The sequence below is a fragment of the Plodia interpunctella genome, chromosome 2 (genome assembly GCF_027563975.2).
Source record: "Plodia interpunctella isolate USDA-ARS_2022_Savannah chromosome 2, ilPloInte3.2, whole genome shotgun sequence".
Taxonomy (NCBI): domain Eukaryota; kingdom Metazoa; phylum Arthropoda; class Insecta; order Lepidoptera; family Pyralidae; genus Plodia; species Plodia interpunctella.
Window position 1 is genome coordinate 3080886 of NC_071295.1, and position 21037 is coordinate 3101922.

Below are 21037 nucleotides of genomic sequence, written 5' to 3' on the forward strand. Positions count from 1 at the left end.
CTCCATTTTGCACTGTCGTCGGCATCTCTAGTTGCCTGAACATTGGCACGCATATCATCCTCGAAGACATCAAGCCAGCACTTTTTGGGTTTGGCTGTGACTTTATAACCGGCCGCCTGTATATGTCAACCCTCTTAAGGAATGTTATATTGCTTATCAGTTGCCAAGATTGTGTCGCTTAGTCGCAGTAGGTACGACATCTACGGGACGTGTTAGTTTAACGAAAACAAACATTTCAGGCATATAACATACAGACATATTATTCATTACGTACATATATGACATATGTTATTCATAAAAAAGTTAAAGCATAGTAATCTTATTCTTCTTTTCTTGTGCTATGGCTCCATCGTTCACCAAAACTATAATAATTAAGTTTTGTCTCATTAAGGCAATGTCAAATATTGTAACGTTCGATAGTGACAAAAAAATACTTGAGTTCTTTACGAGTATGTACAACGGGAATACATTTTAAAGGGTTTAGTATATTTATCTCATAGATAAATTTTAAACAAAACACATTTATTAAAACAAAAATAGTGTCGATTGACATTTTATCGCACAACCATAGCTTATCAGTAAAAACAAACATAATGCAGTCAACATGCGGTAGGTCACTGCACTTTCGCATTGCACTTCATGACGTGCACCCTACGTGTGCATGTAAAGTGCACGCAGGATAACGTTGCGTGCGGCAGTAATACGAACTAAACGTGAGCTATATATCTGTGTCAGAACGGCAAAGAATACAGCGCCATCGTACGCGCGCAATTTTAGCTGGCTTGCATTTTAAATCTGCAGTTGCAATTATGTGACGGGCGTGTCGTGCCTTGTTCTAAGTATTTGACATACACAATGTCTAAAATATAAAATCATTATCTTTACATACAATAATAAAACAAGGTTCTCTGCTGGGTCTGTTCGCGATAAATTCAAAAACTACTGCGCGGATTTTTATGCGGTTTTCACTAATAAATAGGTACTAAGAAGGTTTAGGTGTATAATTTATTATGTCTTTAGCGAAGTCTGAACGGACCGCTAGTAATATCATATTATTTATATTGAGCCTTAAAATATTGCACAAATGTATTTTCGTCTGGAAATTCGACGAATTTTCAATGTCTCAAATTAGTTGTAAATTTTGTTACGATAAAAATAATTTATTAAATGATTACACAAATGGTAATAAAAATTTATTGAATTAGTCACAATTATTTGAGATAGGAACTAAACAACTGGCCATAAACAAAATGCGCCTTGGATAATGATAACAACGGTGGTAGGTGTGTTAATCTATCTATTGTTCTTTCATCGTAAACTGCAGTATATTAATTAACGTTACACCTTAATCCTCTTGGTCCTAAATAACCAAGCTAAAGTACAATATAAATATTACATTCAACCACATGTCAGTATACCCTAAAATGACCTCTATGTCGCAGTAATAGAAGCGAATTTGCTTTACTTTTTTATAAATTGATGTGTTGTTGACTGTACATATTCTTTTATATTCAACTCGAAAAATGAACGAAAATATGAATATGCGAAATCTGAGTCGTGCATAAGTAATTCGTGTACTGATTTTAGAATAAAACTTTTTGTTCAGGCGGCTTGATAATTAAATTTTAATTATTTTCTAAAAGTCGGAAAGTTACTTACCAACTTTAAACTAGCTAGAGTTGTACTGCATACGAGTATATACGAACAAATATTGATCGACTTGCTTGTGATTTTCTCCCTTTAAAACAACAATCTTCAGTTGCGTAACGAGAGTACACACCGGTCAGCATCTTCGCATAACTCTTCGCATGTAAACAAACTCCTTTTGCAATATCAACTAGTACAGTCGTGTTCAGTACACATTTGAGAAAATTGCGCAGAGCGACCGGCGCGGCTCCGCCGCGCTTCTGTCAGACGAGTCTCAGTCGGCGCGACGAATACGCGTCATCGCTCGACGCTACGCGCGTACACAAGTGCTACCTCACTTAAAACTACAACAAAACTACACAAACAATACTAGTGCTACATATTAAGTATGTTAACAATTTGTTTTTAGTTTATCCATTCAGTGTTTCTTCATTTTTCAAGCAACAAAGTTTGTTGAACTTTTTTTCGCGGCACACGCCGGCTTCATAGTGACGTCAAGTCGAGTGCAGCCTAACTAGATTAGATATGCTAAGCCAGTAAGGTAAGGCCTGAAAGATACTTGGAGGACGCTATATGCAAATAATGATAAAGAAATCTGTTCATTCATGTACCATGTTCAAGGGCTTAGATCGATTGCGCTATCAGCGAGTTTCGATAACCTATTTCGTTGAAAGAAATGCATTGTGAGCGCGCACGGTATTTCTACCGGAGACAATGAAATTCCGCGCGCTCCGTTTAATTTATAGTACGGTGTGCGGCTGTAATAACATAATGCAAAGGAATTCAAAACATTAGCGCGGACTCCCTGACCTTTGTTGAACTTTTTTAATTTCACTCGGCCTTAATGAACACCTCTTTTGATTTGAATATAATATAATCTGAAAAAGTTTAAAAATGCTTCTATTGTCAGCAAAGTTTTAGCCCGTAAACAATTTAACAGATAATTAGGGATCATAATGAGAAAAGGAGACCATTGTTTTGTTTTTGACACTGATGGATGAAATTCTTGACGAAATATGGAGAGGAAATGGTAATTCGTCTTGTATTAAAAAATAAACAAATGCCCGTCTGAATGGATTTCTGAAGCGTGTCTATTTTCGAAGTAGCCGTGAACTTCAGTCGATGTTTCTGTTTCCGATGTTGATGACTAAGTTTGTTTGGAAAGGTGTTATACCGCTGTAGGTACATCGTTGTCACATCACCGCCAGCCTCCACATAGTTACAGGATAAATGTCACGTTCTATTTCAGTCCGTCTATTTATCATTTAGTGTCATTGACAGGTTTTCCCACTCTTACATCGGAAATGTTTCATTAGATACATTGTAAAACTTAACTTCATTATTGTATTTCAATTATTAGGCTTTTTTGTATTATATTTTTATATTGTTGAGTTTATAAACAGACGTATGCTGAAGAATTTTATATTTCAGAAAAAAATCCATTCACATCTTGTTATTACTATAATTTTAAATAAGTAATGTTAATTGAATATGTTGTTCAATTGAACTTTCAAATAAATAATTTATAAGACCGTGCTAAGAAATTTAAGTTCATATTGTACTGTCAGCTATCTAGATATTGATTTTTATTGTTGTTTATAAATAAATAGGTAATTAAAAATGAAGTAAATAGGTAGGTAACATTCCAATACCTAGGAATTTTAAACTACTTATGTTCTCAGCTCTAAATTTTATTCGTTTATTTAACTATCCACTTACTCCACGAGATACATGAGAAATTGATGTTTATAACTGCTGAAGCAGTCCTGTGTTCGCCTAAGTTTTAACCTTCAATATATTGGAAACACCGCACGGTACTACTGTGTAAAGCATCGCACACTATACTTTCCAAATAAACATTTAGTGAGTTACCAACAAACTCTCGCCACATGAAGTTCTCTTTGATCGTATTTCTTTAGATTAAATTCTTGCGCATCCTCTATTACTTTACTACGACCAAGTTATTTTGTACCTTTTTGTTTTACTTAAACCGTAGTACCATGTTTTACTCGGTTGTAAATTCATCGGTTTTCTTTAAAATATATACTTAATCTTAAAAGTAAACATGAAGTACTAACTAAATACCATTTCGTATACGTGTCACAGAAATGTCTCTGAAGAAAACAAAATCAATCAATTTGTATTTTATCCATCTATACAAATACAATAAAACTGAAAAGTTTTATCTAAGCGTTCTCATTTCAGAAATTATCAGTCTCATCTAATAATATTTTTTGTCTGAGATATAATGTTGGTTAAAAAGTCTAAAATTCCAAAATTCCCATGGTTAAAAACCCACTGAGAACATTAATAGCACAATTAGTGAAAACTAAAGAACTACGCAACGAATTTTGATGAGAGTTTTTTCATAGTTCAAGAGGAAAGTTTTATTATAGTTTTACCCGAGCCGAGTATTACTCGAGCGAAGTCGGGACAGTCCGCTAGGAAAATATATGTTCTAAAGCCCGATCTCTGTTGCTGTCAGACGATCACTCAGGAATAAATTTGGACATTTCTAACCCCCACGAATATAAGGAAATGTCAAATAACGCGTTATTGATACAAATTGGACGCGTAAAGATAACATTCATCCAAAAATAGAATGTCGGTCGAAACAAATCAACAATTTTATGATGTCAGCGTTTGCGCTTTTTGAATAAAGTTGACTTTTAAACTAGTTACTAATTTATCTAGCGGGCATTGTATCGTCGTACGTAGTTAATAGTGAATATACAATTTTACAAACAATAACTAGCGGAACGCTATATTAATAAAAATGACAAAGTATGTAAAATACATATTCTACCGAAAATCTGTATGCGAGCGTAACCAAATTACCAAATTAGTCGCGCCCTGGGGTTTCGCTCCCGTGGGAATTTAGGGATAAAGGGAACAGTGTGGTATTTAAGATTAGATTCTATACATGTGCCAAGTTTTATTGAAATCTGTCCAGTATACTGTGCTTGTTGAGTAACGAACACACTATGAAAAATCTATCATTTCGAACTTATTGCGTTATAGAACTATATTTCAGATCGTATGATCGATGCATCCAAAACCCTAAAATGTAGTGTCGACTAACCCTATACGGTAATTCTTTCTGATGTCTGCAACCCTAAAAAATAACAAGACGAGTTTATCTTCATTGAATAGAATAAGGGACATAGACCAAGGGTCTCCCTTCACAGACGGTAAATTATTGTCGGTTATACCCTTTGAATCAAGAAACACATGTTTGTTGACCTTCAAATTTCCTCTCTTTTTTTCGACTAAAAAGAGATTTATTATCTGAAATGCAAGATACGACAAAAGTTTATTCATTTTGATTTATCAGATGAAACAAAACAGTAAAATAAATAAATAAAACATGATTTTATAAACTATGTGATATCTTTATTTCTTTAGTTAGTAGGTATATTTCTACGTTTCTCTATTTAGTCATAATCAGTTCTAATGTTCAAAAAAGTTGACTACTTCTTCAAAATGTATATCTGTATTCGAATAAACACACGACATAACTGGAACCAATTGATTTGTCTCATTCATTTCAACACTCATGTTCTCATCGTGAAGCAATTAAAATGTATTACAGTTGCTGAGTCAGTATTTTCAACCTATAGAGTCGCTTATAACTTATATTTCCATTTGATTTTTTTTTGTTATATAAAAAGGACATTGCTGCCCGTTTTTGTTGCCACAAAATAATTAAGTGTATAAATGTTGTAGAGGGTGATTGGCGTGCAAATTGTCTAACAACTAGGAATGTCGACGTCAAGACAAGTGACAAGTGGAGGCGAAAAAATAGGAAAGCGGACCATGGGTTCCAACTCCCAACGGCTGCGGAAGGAACCGGGAAAACGCTCAGTGAGAGAGATACGAATAAGTGGGATGTGTATATTGTATTTTGTTATTTTTTTTCAACAGGCACATAGAATTTTAAATTACTACCTAAGTATATTTTGAAAACATTTGCGGTTGGTTTTTAGGGTTCACTTAATTTATTTATTACCAATCAAATCTATAAATTACTTTATAGGGTTCACTTAAAATTTTTTATTGTAATTTTTTGTTCTCTCAAGATTATAAATTAAAAATGTGTTATAGTTTTCGTTAATTTTGCACAATCAAATACCTCACTCGAGGCAACTAGCACACTTGATGTAACGGACACAGTTATATTATAATTAACGCTCCGGTACGCTTATTTTACTAATTGGTTTAACACATTATTATACTAGTTTATTAGGTAAATTGGTTCTTCTACTCGCTAATTCACGGTGATCCATTGCAAAAAGAGGATCTTTGATTATTAATAAATTTAGGAACATTGATCTGTTTGCAATTCATAAAAAAAATTAATAAATCTATACCTATTACTATTACCTAATAATATTATTTATTTTTTACAAAGTTTAGTGCACCTCTTTACAAAATTTCCAGTAAATTAATCAAAAACTATGATATTTAAATATCCCACGGGACCGTTAGTTAACTGGTGCATTGACGGGGCGAAAATATATCTAATTGTTCATTTTTAACCTAAATTTGCGTTCCATTTTCTTTAAAATATTTCAAAGAATTTGGTCCATTGAATTTTGCGTGATGCGTTTTCAGAAAAAATAATTAGAATTATTATAGTAAAAACAAAAAATAAAAAATATATATTTCAATTAACAATGTACAGAATTTACGTTGCGCGAGTCCATTCACGCTTGACCAGCCTAGTCATATGAAAAATATAAATATACTAAACATTAAATTACGTTGTAAGTGTATGTAGCGGTATGTAACCGAAAAGTAAATAGGCAAGTACATTGTTTGACACGAAGAGTTTTTGAGATAATATATTCGTTCGACATTGGCAAATTTTAATTTTGTATGTATATCTTGCGTTTTGTTTACGTATAAGGCTAATAAATAATATGATTTTATAAAAATTAAAATGTTTTAGTACTTGGAAAAATTCATAGACTAACAAAAAGAGAAAAATTTGACCGGGACCGCTTCTTCTTCACCTACGCTTTGAGAGTCGGCTGTTTGGTTTTAAGTAAATTTTTTAGTCAACGTCAATATTGATTGGTGCAACTCGTCCTAAAGTTTAAAAATTAGTTAAAATCTTCCGTTTAACTTAACAATATGCAGTTTAATTTTTCCTCCAATATACACGTTTTTGGAAATAAAAGTTTCCAAAAGTGAAACTGCAAATGTTTTCATATTTGCATATGCGTTCTATATATTGACATTAATACAATGCATCTATATAGACGAAACAGTTAATAGTCACTGGTTTCCGATTAATTGGGGTGGTTTGACTGTGTTGGCCTTCCCATCTACGAATAGTTCGTTCACTTTAACATGTATACATTTTTGGGACTAATGAACAATTGTTCAATGACCAACATACTCAGAGCTGTTGACTTTCTTTGAAAATGAGCATAAAATATTCGCCCGCTCTGGGAATACAATCCAGGATAGAGATATGGTGTGGCATTGTGACTACTACGCCATCAACTAGTCAATTTTTGAAAGTTCATAAGGCTTGATAGTTTTCAGATATTTAGCCGGTAACGAAATATGAAGTGTGCTAATTGCTAACACTGGTTTCAGATTTTATTCAAGTCGCTTAACGCCATCGACAAGACTTTTGCGACTATCTACCGCACGCATCTACCTGGTGGCAAGTAATTGCATACACACTATTGAACCTTAACTGTCAACCAGTGTGCAGGTTTCCTCACGATGATGCACATTACGTAAATTATTATAAATGAATCAAATTACAATACAAACTCATGTAGCACCAATAGAATTCGATTCTTACGATCACAGAAAGATTGTCTTAACCCCTGGACCCATTTGAAACAGTAGACTATGCTCATGTATGTACCTCTTAAATGTGAAGAACGAAGATAGACGTAATCGTGCATCGATGCACGATCATCATTACAATTGCTAGTGCGTTTATTGCAGTGTCCGTCCAAGGCTCACAATTATTTTGTTTTCAATACACATCAATTAGGTGTCACTTGTCTGACCGTGCAGCATACCGGATCGCATCAGTAGGGCCTCGATGTGTCCACTTTTATTAATCAAAATGTTGATTACTCATTCTACTGTTTTTCTTTAGGCACTTTTACTACTTACTTTTTATATTTATATTTCGTTATGTTTAAAAGGTACTTGTTAAAATACATTTTGTTACTCTCACGTCTAAGTTTCAGTTACAATTCAGGTCGTTACCTTATATAATTAAGTTATTTGTCAGTTTTTATTGTTATCTGTTTGCCCAATAGCCAAAGGCACACTTTTGGGGATTCGTGGCACTGAAAGGCACTTATAAAACAGCATATTTGTGCTACATTCGCATTTTAATTTTCCGCCATGGTCGGGCCAGGAATGATGACACCGTGTTTCTCTGCAAATATATCATTCAATCTTTTTTTCTATCCAATTTCAGTACTAAATAACATTAGAACCGCAGTGGTTGGAGAGATCCGAATGGACCAAAGAATTTTGTGGAATGGCTAGGCTGGGATTAAAATCACTACATAGTATAAAACAAAGTCGCTTCCTGCCGTCTCTCTGTTCTTATGTATGTTTAGATCTTTGAAACTACGCAACGGATTTTGATGATAGATAAATAAATAAATATATTAGGACGAATCACACAGATTGAGCTAGCCCCAAAGTAAGTTCGAGACTTGTGTTATGGGATACTAACTCAACGATACTATATTTTATAACAAGTACATATATAGATAAACATCCAAGACCTGGGCCAATCAGGAAAAGATCATTTTCCATCATGACCCGACCGGGCATCGAACCCGGGACCTCACTGCGCCACTGAGTTCGTCAAACTAGTGTGATGGGTCGATACACCTTTCTTAGGAATCACAGAAAGGTGTATAATTTATAAAGGCTTTACCCAAGCGAAGCCGGGGCGGGAGTTGTTTTCTTTCAAAATATTGCTGTCCCGTCCCGATTAACGAAATTTTTTCCAAAAGTTCTTGAATTATTAGGATTGCGGTCAAAGTGTATAGTTTATTGTAAAAGGACAAAATTTTCATTGTCATTACCGACCTAAAAATGTTTTTGTAATTACCTATGTATTAGAAATTGTATTTTATTCAATCATTTTTTTATTATCGCCGGAGGTAAGTGTCGTATAAAGCACTCTAAAGAAAGTACGATTCAGAACTCGTGTGTTTGCGACGCTTCGTTAGAATCTGTGGCTTTCATATCTTGGTAAACAATATACTATCCTAAAATTTTATAAATCAAACATTCATTAAGATTTTACTGTACCTCAGCACATATTATAATTTATAAGTTCTTAGGTGAAAAATAATGTTAGAAAAATGATTCTAGTAGCCTTGGTTGAAATTTCAAAGTAAAATTGTACTTGGGCCTGTTGCCCGCTGAGGTATTTTTCCCATCGCCTTGTGCATTTCAAGCTCTCATCAAACATGTGTAATATCGATGAAAATTACATTGGTTTGATAATGGTTTCAAGTGAGTTATCGTTATCAGCAATACATACTTACCACTATCGATTTTAACAGATATTCCATTGTTAGATTTTTGCAATTACGGGTTTAAGAACAAGTAGATTTTATTATATCTGTATCTTTCTCAGAGCATAAACACTATTTTTCATTTGTTCGCATTTTAGTATCTTAACGTACATTATGTAAAAAATATTTTAGAATTATACCGATTTTTTCACAAAAAAATGTTACCTATTATTCATGAACACAGAAAAATTCTGCGTTTGTCAGATTTTCACACAACTGTTACGATTTGTTTATTCGAATGAAAAATAGTTTTTTCACGCTCGATTGAATCTTTTACTTTTATAGAGAGCGGTTGTCTGACACTTTCATATTACGATTATTTGCAAATCAAATCGTCTATTCACGTCATATTCTAACTTATAATATTTACCAACGCTAATAACTTTTCAGAACAACTACTGCTGAGAAGAAATGCCGAAGGAAACTCAATAAAAAAAATACATTGCAAGTTAAATAAAAGCAAGTTTAAAAAGAGTGTTGGTCCCTATCCTGCCAGAAGGGCTTACCATTTTTTTTAATGCAATTTATATGAAAATGTACGGCTTATATTATTATATTTAATAATGTTTTCAGATGAGTACTCATAATGAATCCTAAAAGTGAGATTAGAATTGATTACACTATAAGTTATGCAAATAATCTAATTGGTTTTTAATTTTATATGAATATCTTGCATTCACATCAACTGAGATATTAATAATACCTTGCACTCGAATTGACGTTCATTACTATTAGTTTCTATAATATTAACTGCGTCGGCGCATCGCTTTTTATTTACTATTTTACTTAAATCCCTCAGGAGTTTTTCATCCGTTTAGTATGTGTGATATAGTTTATCCTTACTCAACTCAATCTTATGGTTATAAAGTGAATGAATAAATGAATTAAATTTTTAAATATCCGTAATATATATTATGTCTTTTTACAGAAAATGGATGACTGATCGAAGCAATTGTGACCCGCGACAAACATATCCAAGTGCATATCCTTAGTGTTCATAGTGTAAGTGTATCATAAAAACAGTTAAATTAAGTGGAATTAAGTATAAATTAAACGTACAGTCAGTTAAGTTTTAGTAAAGTTTACTTTGTGGGAAAATGTCGGAACGTTTCAAGGTGACAAAACACGAGGAGCCGAGCGGGAAAACGTACAAAAACTATGGAGCGACATCAGCGGAGAGCGACGTGGAGCTGAAAGGAAAATTGCTTCCCGACTCAGGTAAGTGAAATATTGTACATATTTTATTTTGAATTTTACGACTACCTTCAAATTTCATCAAAATTGGTCCTGCGATTTAGCCATGGAAACATATAGCGTTGTAAAAAAACCACTGTGATATTGCATCTTGCTTAATATTCTGAAGCACATTATAACACAGTTTGAGCTTTTCAGCCAACAAAAGCTGCGTTGATGTTACAGCTTGAAAGAAAGCTGAGAGGGGAACAATAGAACTAGCTTCCCAGCTATAATAGCTTTTGTTCGCGACTTCGATATCATTAACTTTTCCCGCGCGAACATAATTCTAGGCATGAAAATCCTTAAGTGAGTAATAAAAGTTTTTTAAAACTTTTATTTACTTTCACCTGTCCCAATGTTTGATTCAAATCTCGCAAATCACATTTCGTCTACTTTCGATTTTCCATGACAATAATATGCATGCATGACCTACTAGTGCACAGAATCGATTCCCAACGAGGGAACTCCTTTACGATTACTGCACAGTTATAATTTTTCTTTTAATACAACAGGCTCTCTCTGATAACAGTAAAAGTATGTGACACAATAAAAAAAATAACAATTAAAAAAAGAACTTTTTTATACTACTGAGCAAGCAACAGGCATGTGGCCCACCTGATGGGAAGTGGCCTGTGCATTCAAAACCTTGTGTATCACACGCGCGTTGCCAGCCCTATCCGGCCAAAATTCCGTCGTGTTACATCAACTATTGACTGCAATGAGTGTTCTTTTTTTAAAATAAGTATTTATAATGCAGACTGCAAAAAAATACGATTCTATTTTTAAAAAATACGAACCAGGTACGTATATACTGTGAATGTGATGAACGTTGTTCTAATTATTTATGTATTAGAAATTGCATTTTATTCTATTAATTTTATTATTGTCGGAGACAGGTGTCGTATGAAACACTATGTTTCATCTTTGGTCTCAACATACAACCTTGTTAGAATCTGTGACTTTAATTTCTCGGTGAACAATGAATTTCTGTTTGAAGTACCCCATGTCTCTAGGGAGAACCACGGCTGGGAAAGTTACGTCAAAGCTTATAGTCAAAAATATTTTCACACAAGGCCTTAGGCTAACTGGAACAATAGTTACAAAGCCTCTTAGTAACCAACTTGTATAGTTCGCAATGACACAGGACTGTGGGACACAAATCACTCGAGTCAGCCTTGTCGCCGAAGAAGTGAGATTTCCCTGGAGACACCGCCATTTTTCACACCCCTGTGTTTCAGTGTCAACTAGTTGGACTCGCTTCCCACACATAAATTGTGTAAATGAACCTATAGGAGTTTGCTACTAGTTGTTTGGTTATTCACTAGGAGAATAATATGCACATTGGTACGGTATGGTCAAATTGTCAAACTCAAAAGATATTTTACACATATGATTTCTTTATGTAACGCTTAAATTATGTGTGTAGCTAAGACACATAGTATGGTTTATACATGTATGTAAAATAATTAAATATTTTCATTTAGGCAAATTTAGCTCCAAGATACCATAGATAGTGTTCTTTTTTTTTCAAATAACACAAAAAGTGTAAAAATAAACATCTTAGAGCGTTTCGACCGCTGTGGCCGCGCCGGCATCCGTCAATTCTCTTGAGGAAGGAACATATGGAATTAGTAGGTCCTACGAGTACCTACTAATTCCATTGGAAGGAATCATTTCCAAAATCAATTGAATCTTTCATAAAATTGACATTTACCACAGTACAGATTTATGATTTTAAAGTCAGATTGTAAAACTGATTCTTGTCTTTGATAACATTTCAAAAAATTACAACGACGTGCGGCCGCAGCGGCCGCAACGCTTGGAGATTCACCCAGGTATAGTTTCTAATACTTATTAGAAAAATTTGATTGTCAATTACGTTATATAATCATAAAATATTATGTCATATAATAATAACTAAGTGATAAATAAAACACTAAGCTAGAGTTACCATACGAGTACTACTTGTTTTTACAGAACGATTATGGGTGAATTTCACGAGCATTTGAACGCGGCGTGTAGCGTTTCATTAGTGTCCGACATTGTTTTTGAATATAGAATATTTTTTTAAATTAATCAATTATAAAATTAACATTGTACCAGTAGTTTATTTATTTGTAAAATAGAATAATTAAATTGATTACTGTGTATGGTACAATTTAATAAAAACTAATGACAGCCTGCGTCGGAGTTTAAAACGCTCGTGAAATTCACCCTTATCAATTTTTATAGAATATATTTCTTACCGGACACACAGTTTTATATATTCGAAGTAAATTTTGCTAGATTCACAAACATACACCTTTTAGAAAAAATAAAAAAATACTAACAAAAAAATTAAAATTTTACTGCGGAGGTTGACCATTCTAGTCTGATTAAAACCTTGCACATTAAAATACCTATTTATTTCTACGACCAATCAAATAATTTCCGATATTCTACCGCGGCGTGGTCGCCCTAGCTTGGCAAATACAGCGCGTGCAAACAGCAGCTTATTGTCGACAAACAGCCTGTACTCTCCGACTGGAATGCTATTAGTTTACCCAGTCTTGGCTCCATTGTGCGAATTAGTTTCGGCATTACGTTTGGCATAAAGATCCATGAATAGTAAAGTTAAGTGGTTGACTGTACCGCCATCCATCTGCGTGGATTTTACCAAAGATTTACGCTAAAAATAAAATAAGATCACTTTTTGCTTCTAGGATTATTATTTCTTGGGTTTCGTTCCTGCGGGAATTCCGTGAAACTTTTATTCCAAGTTTTAATCCCATACGTATTGTTCTTTATTATCTCCATAAATAAATATCTCTAAGATATAAATAATACCTTATTTTTATATGACTAGATTTCATCCACGTGTATATTCGTTGTATGTTACTTTGCTTCGAACTCTAGAAAGTTCCTTTGGGAACATTACTTCTGTGTGGATAACCGAAATTTACTATTTAATCGTGGTTTATTTTTTACTATCGGCCCGTTCCGGCTTAGCACGTGTAAAAACATAATAAATTATACACCAAAATTATCCTCAGGAATCACACTATCTATTAGTGAAAACAGCATAAAAATCCATGTATCAGTTTTTGAGTTTTCTGCGAACAGACAGACGCGTCAGTGGACTTTGTTTTATAATATGCAAGGATTACAAGAAAAGTAGCCTCATTGAAATCTAAGCATATTACATAGGGAATGAACATAAAAAAACAATTGTTTGGCTATGCCGCTTCCTCATGAGCCTGGCAAACAACAGAAGGTACAAACCAAGTAAGTGTTGACTTTTTTCCGTTAACGGTACGTGTGTTAAATAGACTGATAACTAAGAATGCCGAAGACCTTGCGTACTGGAGATCCACTCTCCTAAGTGGTTCCTGGATTCCATCGCATTATGGCAAACGAAGAAATCGTAAAAACGCTTAGATGAAAAAGAGAAACGTATCTAAGGGTGAGTTGCACTAGCCAAATTTGACGTTTACTTAAACAGACAATTTTAATATCAAGTTAAAACTTAATATCAAAGTGGACGATGCAACGCTCTTAGTAGTTAGGTGCGAATATGTTCGATCATAAAGGTATTGTTATAACAAAGTTCATTGTAAGTCCACACATTAACCCCCAGACACGTCGCCCTGTTTACACATAGCTCAGGTAACATTTTGGAAGTACGAAAGTACACAAAGGTTTCCTCTACGAATCCTCCATACTATAGTATACGTAAAATTAAGGATAGAAAGTTTATTAAGATCGTGACTAATAATTAAACATTATTAACTAAAGTCCTGGCCTTCACATCCAATACTATTTCGCGATTAAATATAGATTTCAGGTTATATTAATTACCCATTTAATAAATATATCTACCAATATAATTTCATGAAAATTCGTGAAATGGAACTAAGCAGAATAGACAATCGCATTTTTTAAATTGTTTTTCTTTTTTTGCGAATGTACAATTTATGAAGAGGCTTAAATAAATAATTCTAAATGTTAATGCTTTCGAGATGGGTTCGCAAATGTGTTTTTTTTTTAATTTCACAGAGACTCTCTTCTCCGTGTGATGGATAAAGCCAAGGTAATTAGTAAGTAAACAAAATGACGAATTATTTTTAAAAGATTCTATAAGAATATTTTTGTACCATCCTTATATATATATATATTATAAAACAAAGTCCTCTGTCGCGTCTGTTTGATTGTTCGCAATAAACTCAAAAACTATGGCACAAGTTTTCATGCGGTTTTCACCAATAGATAGCATAATTTCTGAGGAAGGTTTAGGTGAATAATTTATTGTTTTTACCTGAGCGAAGCCGTGCGGGCCGCTAGTCATATTATATTTTGTATAAAGAAATGTATTTGGCAAATGTTAAAATGGGATATTATACGAATGCTGTAACTAGAACCTGGAAAACTCTAGTTATTCAATGTCAATCCCATCATTAGTTACTTACCTATTGTTTTATCCTAAAAGTTTTGATCAATATTTTTATTACTTCCAAATGTACAAAAATTTGTACAATTTGTTAGATAACCATGGTACTTACATAATATTGTATAGGGTGCGGTGACCACTTCCCATCGTGGACCGTATGCCTGTTTGCTTGCTCAGCAGTATAACCAAGATACCTGTATAACCAATCAGTGAATAGAATAAACTTATACTTTCAGTTTGTCAATTCAGATTCAGACGTTGATTTCCGCTCAAAACTACCGTGAACTCGCAACCGTTTCTCCACAAAATAAAAAAGTATAGAAGTTAAAATTACCTTAAACTTGAAAATAAAAAAAATATACCTACGTATAAATAAAAATCAAACAAACATGTGATTTTTGTATTTTTATTATACTACCAAGATGGAAAGCAGGCATGGGGCACAGGTGGGGTGGACATGGACAATCAGGTGATTGTACGAGTACGTGGACACCCCAGCGACACCACAGGCGTGACACTACTTTGTGGCCTAGGGATCTTTTGTCACAGTATCAGTGCCATGTAATTAAACTGCATCTCTCACCCTTCAAACTGTAATACTGCAATACAAGCACTGCTGTTTGGCGGCAGAAATAGATAAGAATTGGTTACCCATGCAGACGTTTTTTATACCAAAGTCTACCTATGTATGTCCTACTCCGTACTTTATTACTTGTTATGCGAAAATTAAACATACTTAATTATGTACTATAAGAAGAGATAATATACAAACAAATAATTTAGACTTACTGACGTATTTAATAAGTTATCTCCTATGATTTAGATAGGATGGTTACGATTGGGATTGCATGATAATAAATCAGCCGTTGTTTTTCACTGATTAATTTCTGAACTGATTTGATTTTGATACTGACACGGGGCTTCGAGGCGTTACAGGCCCGAACGAAACGGGGAACGTGCGGAGATAAGAGAGGGATATATATAATAAATCAGTACTTATTTATAAAATCGCTAGATTTGTTTGAGTTTGACTTGTGTTCTCCTTATTTTGTACTTGGCTTTACAGCACAGTTATCGTGTCGCCGCGCAATTTCAGCTTTCAGGACAAGCAAAGGATTTTAATGATTTTTTACCACATTATTCGTGGAAGTTAAAGGCATCGGTTTTATAATTATGTATAATTTATTTAATTGTTGTGTGTTTTGTGCTGCTGTTGTTGTAACAAAAAGTCATATTTCTTTCTCTCGAACTTATGGCTCCAGTGATTTGACTCTGCACCACGTTTATTCCCATTATATTAATGTATTATTTTTGTATTTAATATCAGTAACTGGTCTCTTGTGAGTTTCGGTTAAAATAACATTATGTATTTTCAAATATCTTACATTTTCTGTTTCATAATGCGATTTTACTCGGTATAGAAATTGATGCTAAAGTATATAGGTTTAATAATTAAGTACATTTGGTAAATCGACCAAACTCAGAAATCAGCAGTCGAAGCATACATTCTTATCGTATTGGTTCTCACGCTCTTTTTGACTGAGATTTACGACCTACTGGTTCGTAGACATCCATATGTATAGAACACGCTTGGATCTTATTAATTAGTCGGAATGTTTGTTTTTATGTAGAAATTATTTTATTTCATTTTCACTGCTTACCTTGCACTTTAACAGTGGTAAAGTGCTTGCCTCTGAACCGAGAGGTCCCGGGTTCGATCCCCCGTCGGGTCATGATGGAAAATGATCGTTTTCTGATTGGCCCGAGTCTTGGATGTTTATCTATATATGTATTTGTTATAAAATATAGTATCGTTGAGTTAGTATCCCATAATACAAATTTCGAACTAACTTTGGGGCTAGCTCAATCTGTGTGATTTGTCCTAATATATATAATAGTTTATTTCTGTTATTATATATGAAGTTATTTCGCAATTGCACCTGTTGTCATTCTTAATTCGACGTTTCGTTTGCGCGATCATTTATTCCATACATTAATAAAATATACAAAAATACAACAATTACCGACCTGAGGAAAACATGCAAGATTTCTCTGTTTTCAGTGAGTCGTTAATACAAATTTGTATTTAAATTATTTTCCAGCATATTATTTTATTAATTCATCTCAGATGCTCAGCACAGGAGCGAGTTTTAATTATAATTAATGACGGATCTTGTTAAATCTCGAATTTTCTATTCGACTGGACTTTCTTTCGATTTTTGTAATGAAAATGAACATAAGTTTATTAACAATTATAATTCCTTCCTTTTATTCGAATTTATTTGCGGACAGCTTTTTAGTAATTCCATATCTCTTAGTAAGTAACCTATTTGAAGAATTGTGTAATTAATAAATTGTAATTTTATTTTAAAAATGCTTAATGTGACCGAAAAATGTTTTTGTTACTATAGTTCACTGCATACTAAATTGAGAGGTTATTGCAAAAAATTGGCATTTCGTTTTGTATCGGATTTTTAATCTCTTTTTCAACACAAATTTCTTATATAAGTATAAGAAATTTAAAACTACTCTAAATTTAGAAACTAACTCTAAATTTAAATTTAGAACTAATCTACAACCTATAACTATATACGTAATAGCACAGACTATATAATACGTCCAGTTTTAGGTACCTAATAGAAAAACCCTAATCAGGTACTTAGTTTATTCATGTCACGTAATGTTGGTATAAAAAGTTCGACATCTCCAAAAGAGAAGCACTGAGCGCGTAAAAGTAGTTTAATCTACAATTGAATATAGGCGTTAAGTTTTATAGAGTACTAGCTGTTGCCCGTGGCATCGCCTGCGCAAAAAAATACTTAATATAAAAATTATTTATATCTTCATATAAATAATTACCTTACGCTCCGTTTTTACGTAAATGACGGATAAACAAACGCACACAAGAACACAATGATATATATATTTAATTAGGATATAGAAGTATACATATGGAAGAATTGATTTCCAAGTTTGATTTTTGTTCCAATATTGTTTTTTGATGTTGTTAATACTTATTACAATATCAAAACATTTATCCCCAACGTATGTCTTTCGTTGCAGAAGGTTCTGTTGCACCAGACAATTTTGACAGCGTATGTCATTTTATTGGCGGCTAGGCTCGGTCGGCTGCTCCAGTCAACTTTAACGTTACTTCGACCTGCGCTCGGCCACAGCTATAGCAAGTAGGTGCTTTTATCAAGAAATCAATAGGAAATGATTAGACAATAGTTAGTAATTTCTTCATTAGAGAGATCAAGACACAGTGTGTATGTATGCCTGTGTGTCTAGGTATTTGTGTGTGTGTGTGTGTGTGTATTCAAGCCGTATCGATCTTGATTGGAGCGTTGTTTTCAATTTATTTCAATTAAGTACGTGTGTTTTCACATGGATCGTATTCCGATATTGTATTGGATATCGAGTAATTCATTAGACTTACTTTGATGTTATTTACGTAATATTCATTAATTTGTTAGACAAGATTTCATATTTTCACATTAAATCACGAAGCGGTGGTGGTGTAATGGTTAAGACGGACCTCTGTGGATCGAAAGGTCTCGTGTCCTACTCATGCCATATGAGTTTGTATATCAAACTATTTCATATACAGTGGTTTTCATCGATCACCACTTGCTTCCGGTGAAGGAAAACATCGTGAGAAAACCTGCACATTTTATATAATTATGTCATGAAATATCAAGAATATATTAACTTTCACAAATACAAAATTAATGTCATAACCTGGTATAACACCTAGGGTACTTTTTATCCCGTAATTCCCACCGTAGGGAAGCCCCGGGTCGCAGCTAGTGATTAAAATTTCCAAAATACTGTAGTATACGATTGAAATTAACAAAAATTCCAATTCCAAAAACCATGTCATGGTTTGACTAGAATTAATAAGTTTTTATTTTTTGTTACAAATATAGCCAGAATTATTGAATGAGCAGTCTTCTAACTGTAAATTACAATATTCAAAGAGATTTGTAGGCTTTTTGATAATTTTAATATATCCATAAAAAAGTAAAGTGAGAATTAGTAGTAAGAAGTACAATGCTAAACCTTGCCTTAATCCTATAACTATTGGGCGACATTCAGACTGAGCTACCATCGCTAGTACACATTTTATAAGCACTTCAAAATGTCCCTCTTTGCAAGCTGGGTCGATGTGATGCACGAAGTACTGTTATGGAGTATATTTATGAATTTATAAATAACTTCATACACGTTCACCACAGTCGACCATTTGCCATGTAATGCTGCGCAGTAATAGCCGCGAGTTTAAAATGAATTTGAGCCCGATATGTTGTTGACTGTATACACTTTTGAACTGGTATAAATGCACTGTGGAAAATCCTGTAGAATTTGAAATCATCAACATCTTTCTTTACATTAAAAATTATCTGCAATTTTAATAACTTGTGTTATTGTATCATTAATCTAGATTAGCATTAATTCAAGATTATTGTTACAATAATATTATCATCTCGTGTAAGTACCTAAATCTCAAAAATGTGCTAACAAGATTTCAAAAATATATTTTCTACTTCCGAAAATATAAACTTTCGTATTAGACCCTAATCCCCTTTTTGTTCAATGACTCGTACGCAGCTGGTGTACCAGTGAAATGATATAATACGAACATTAACATTGGCGTGTGCTACTGATAACGTAATCAGTCACATGCCTGCGGTCATGACCCCCATAGTGTTTTCCTGTTGAAACAATAATATATTAATTAGCATGAGCTGATTATCTGCTTGAGAGCGAAAGTCATTGTATTCGTTTATATTAAGTATAATTGTATATTCAGATAGTTTCTTGTTTTGTATTTTTAAAGGTTGTTTGTAGCCTTTAATTTCTTTTTCTGTAGCTCATTTCAGCCAGTGCCGGCAAAGATCAATATTAATCTCCAATGCACGTCAAGGTTCACGGTGTTGTGCGCTTCTTCTCCATATAAACCTCTAATATTGGCGAAGTGGTCACAACGAGCAACATAATGAAGTGTCGGTCGACATGAGAGTTGAATGAAATTATCATTCGCAACGAAACTCAAACTGATTTTTATTCCCATAATCAATTTTTTCCAGTCACTCAATAACAGATTTCTCTGCTTCTAATCAATTCATTCCTCATAAATTAACCATTAATTTTGATAGCGTTGTGCTGCAGTGCAGCGGAGCAACAGTAAAATTCTCCAAGACCTTGTATTAAAATCTATTTATGTCACACACTCAGTGTAATAGCTAAAACAGATTAAAACATTTCTTACATAACAAATACGCCATTGACTATGTAAGTACTTAGATATATTTTTTCATTTAAACTTTTCTTTTCATTTAAACAATCTAGCTTGTAACTTTGCGTTGCCGAACTATCGATAGCTTCATCTGAAATGTTTAGATGAACGAGTTGAATGATAAATAAATAAAAATATGTAAATCTCCTAATTTTATTAAATTTTGCTGAAATTAAACGTATTGTCAATAACGCAACGACGTATTATGTTCTAATAGTTTGCATTCCTAGCCTCACAATAGATTCGCCCTTCGGGTTCTATTTATACCGCAACTAGCTTTTGGCTTCATTTTCACCCTTCTATTTTATACTTACACATCAAACCTGAGTGACCTGAAAACCGTATGAAAATCCATTCCGTAATCTCTGAGTTTGACGCGGACAGATTGATTTCAATCTTCAAGTATCGTGATGTGAAATCTAAAATTAGAAAAAACATAACACAAAATGTTTCAAAAAGCAATGGTGTTCAAAATTAAAATTGCAACGGAAGATGAAATAACATTTAGAGAAAACCTCATACCTCAGTGCAAACCACTACACCAATCAGCGATGTGAATGTGAAAACGAAAATATTGCTTTGCAGCTGCAATCCTGTTGGCGTGTAAGTTTAAAATAGTTATTCGCTGTTTGCCCTGTGGAAGCCATATGTGTATATTCAAATACACAGTTTACACAAATTTGTTCGCACATCTGCAATTACTCTGATGGATATCAATAGATACATCATCGCCTTATTTATATTAGCAATTACGAAACCCATATTATTATCAGAAAAGATGTTCTTTTTAACCCCCGACGTAAAAAGAGGGATGTTATAAGTTTGACCGCTAAGCGTGTCTGTTTACGTGGC

At 33.5% G+C, this 21037-nt stretch overlaps 1 protein-coding gene across 6 annotated transcripts in view; it reads left to right on the forward strand.

The window, feature by feature from the left end:
* The first annotated feature begins 1847 nt into the window (after window positions 1–1847).
* Window positions 1848–21037, forward strand: part of kcc (kazachoc) — a 214378-nt gene continuing 195188 nt past the window's right edge. For 4 of the 6 annotated variants that reach the window (XM_053764959.1, XM_053765030.1, XM_053765004.1 and 1 more), the window contains exons 1-2: window positions 1989–2188; window positions 10153–10442. In XM_053764959.1, the coding sequence (XP_053620934.1) occupies window positions 10322–10442 (121 nt within the window). In that variant the 5' untranslated portion in view covers window positions 1989–2188; window positions 10153–10321. Of the gene's footprint in view, window positions 2189–10152; window positions 10443–21037 lie in introns of all 6 variants that reach the window. The other 2 variants (XM_053765039.1, XM_053764968.1) reach the window with 2 other exon arrangements.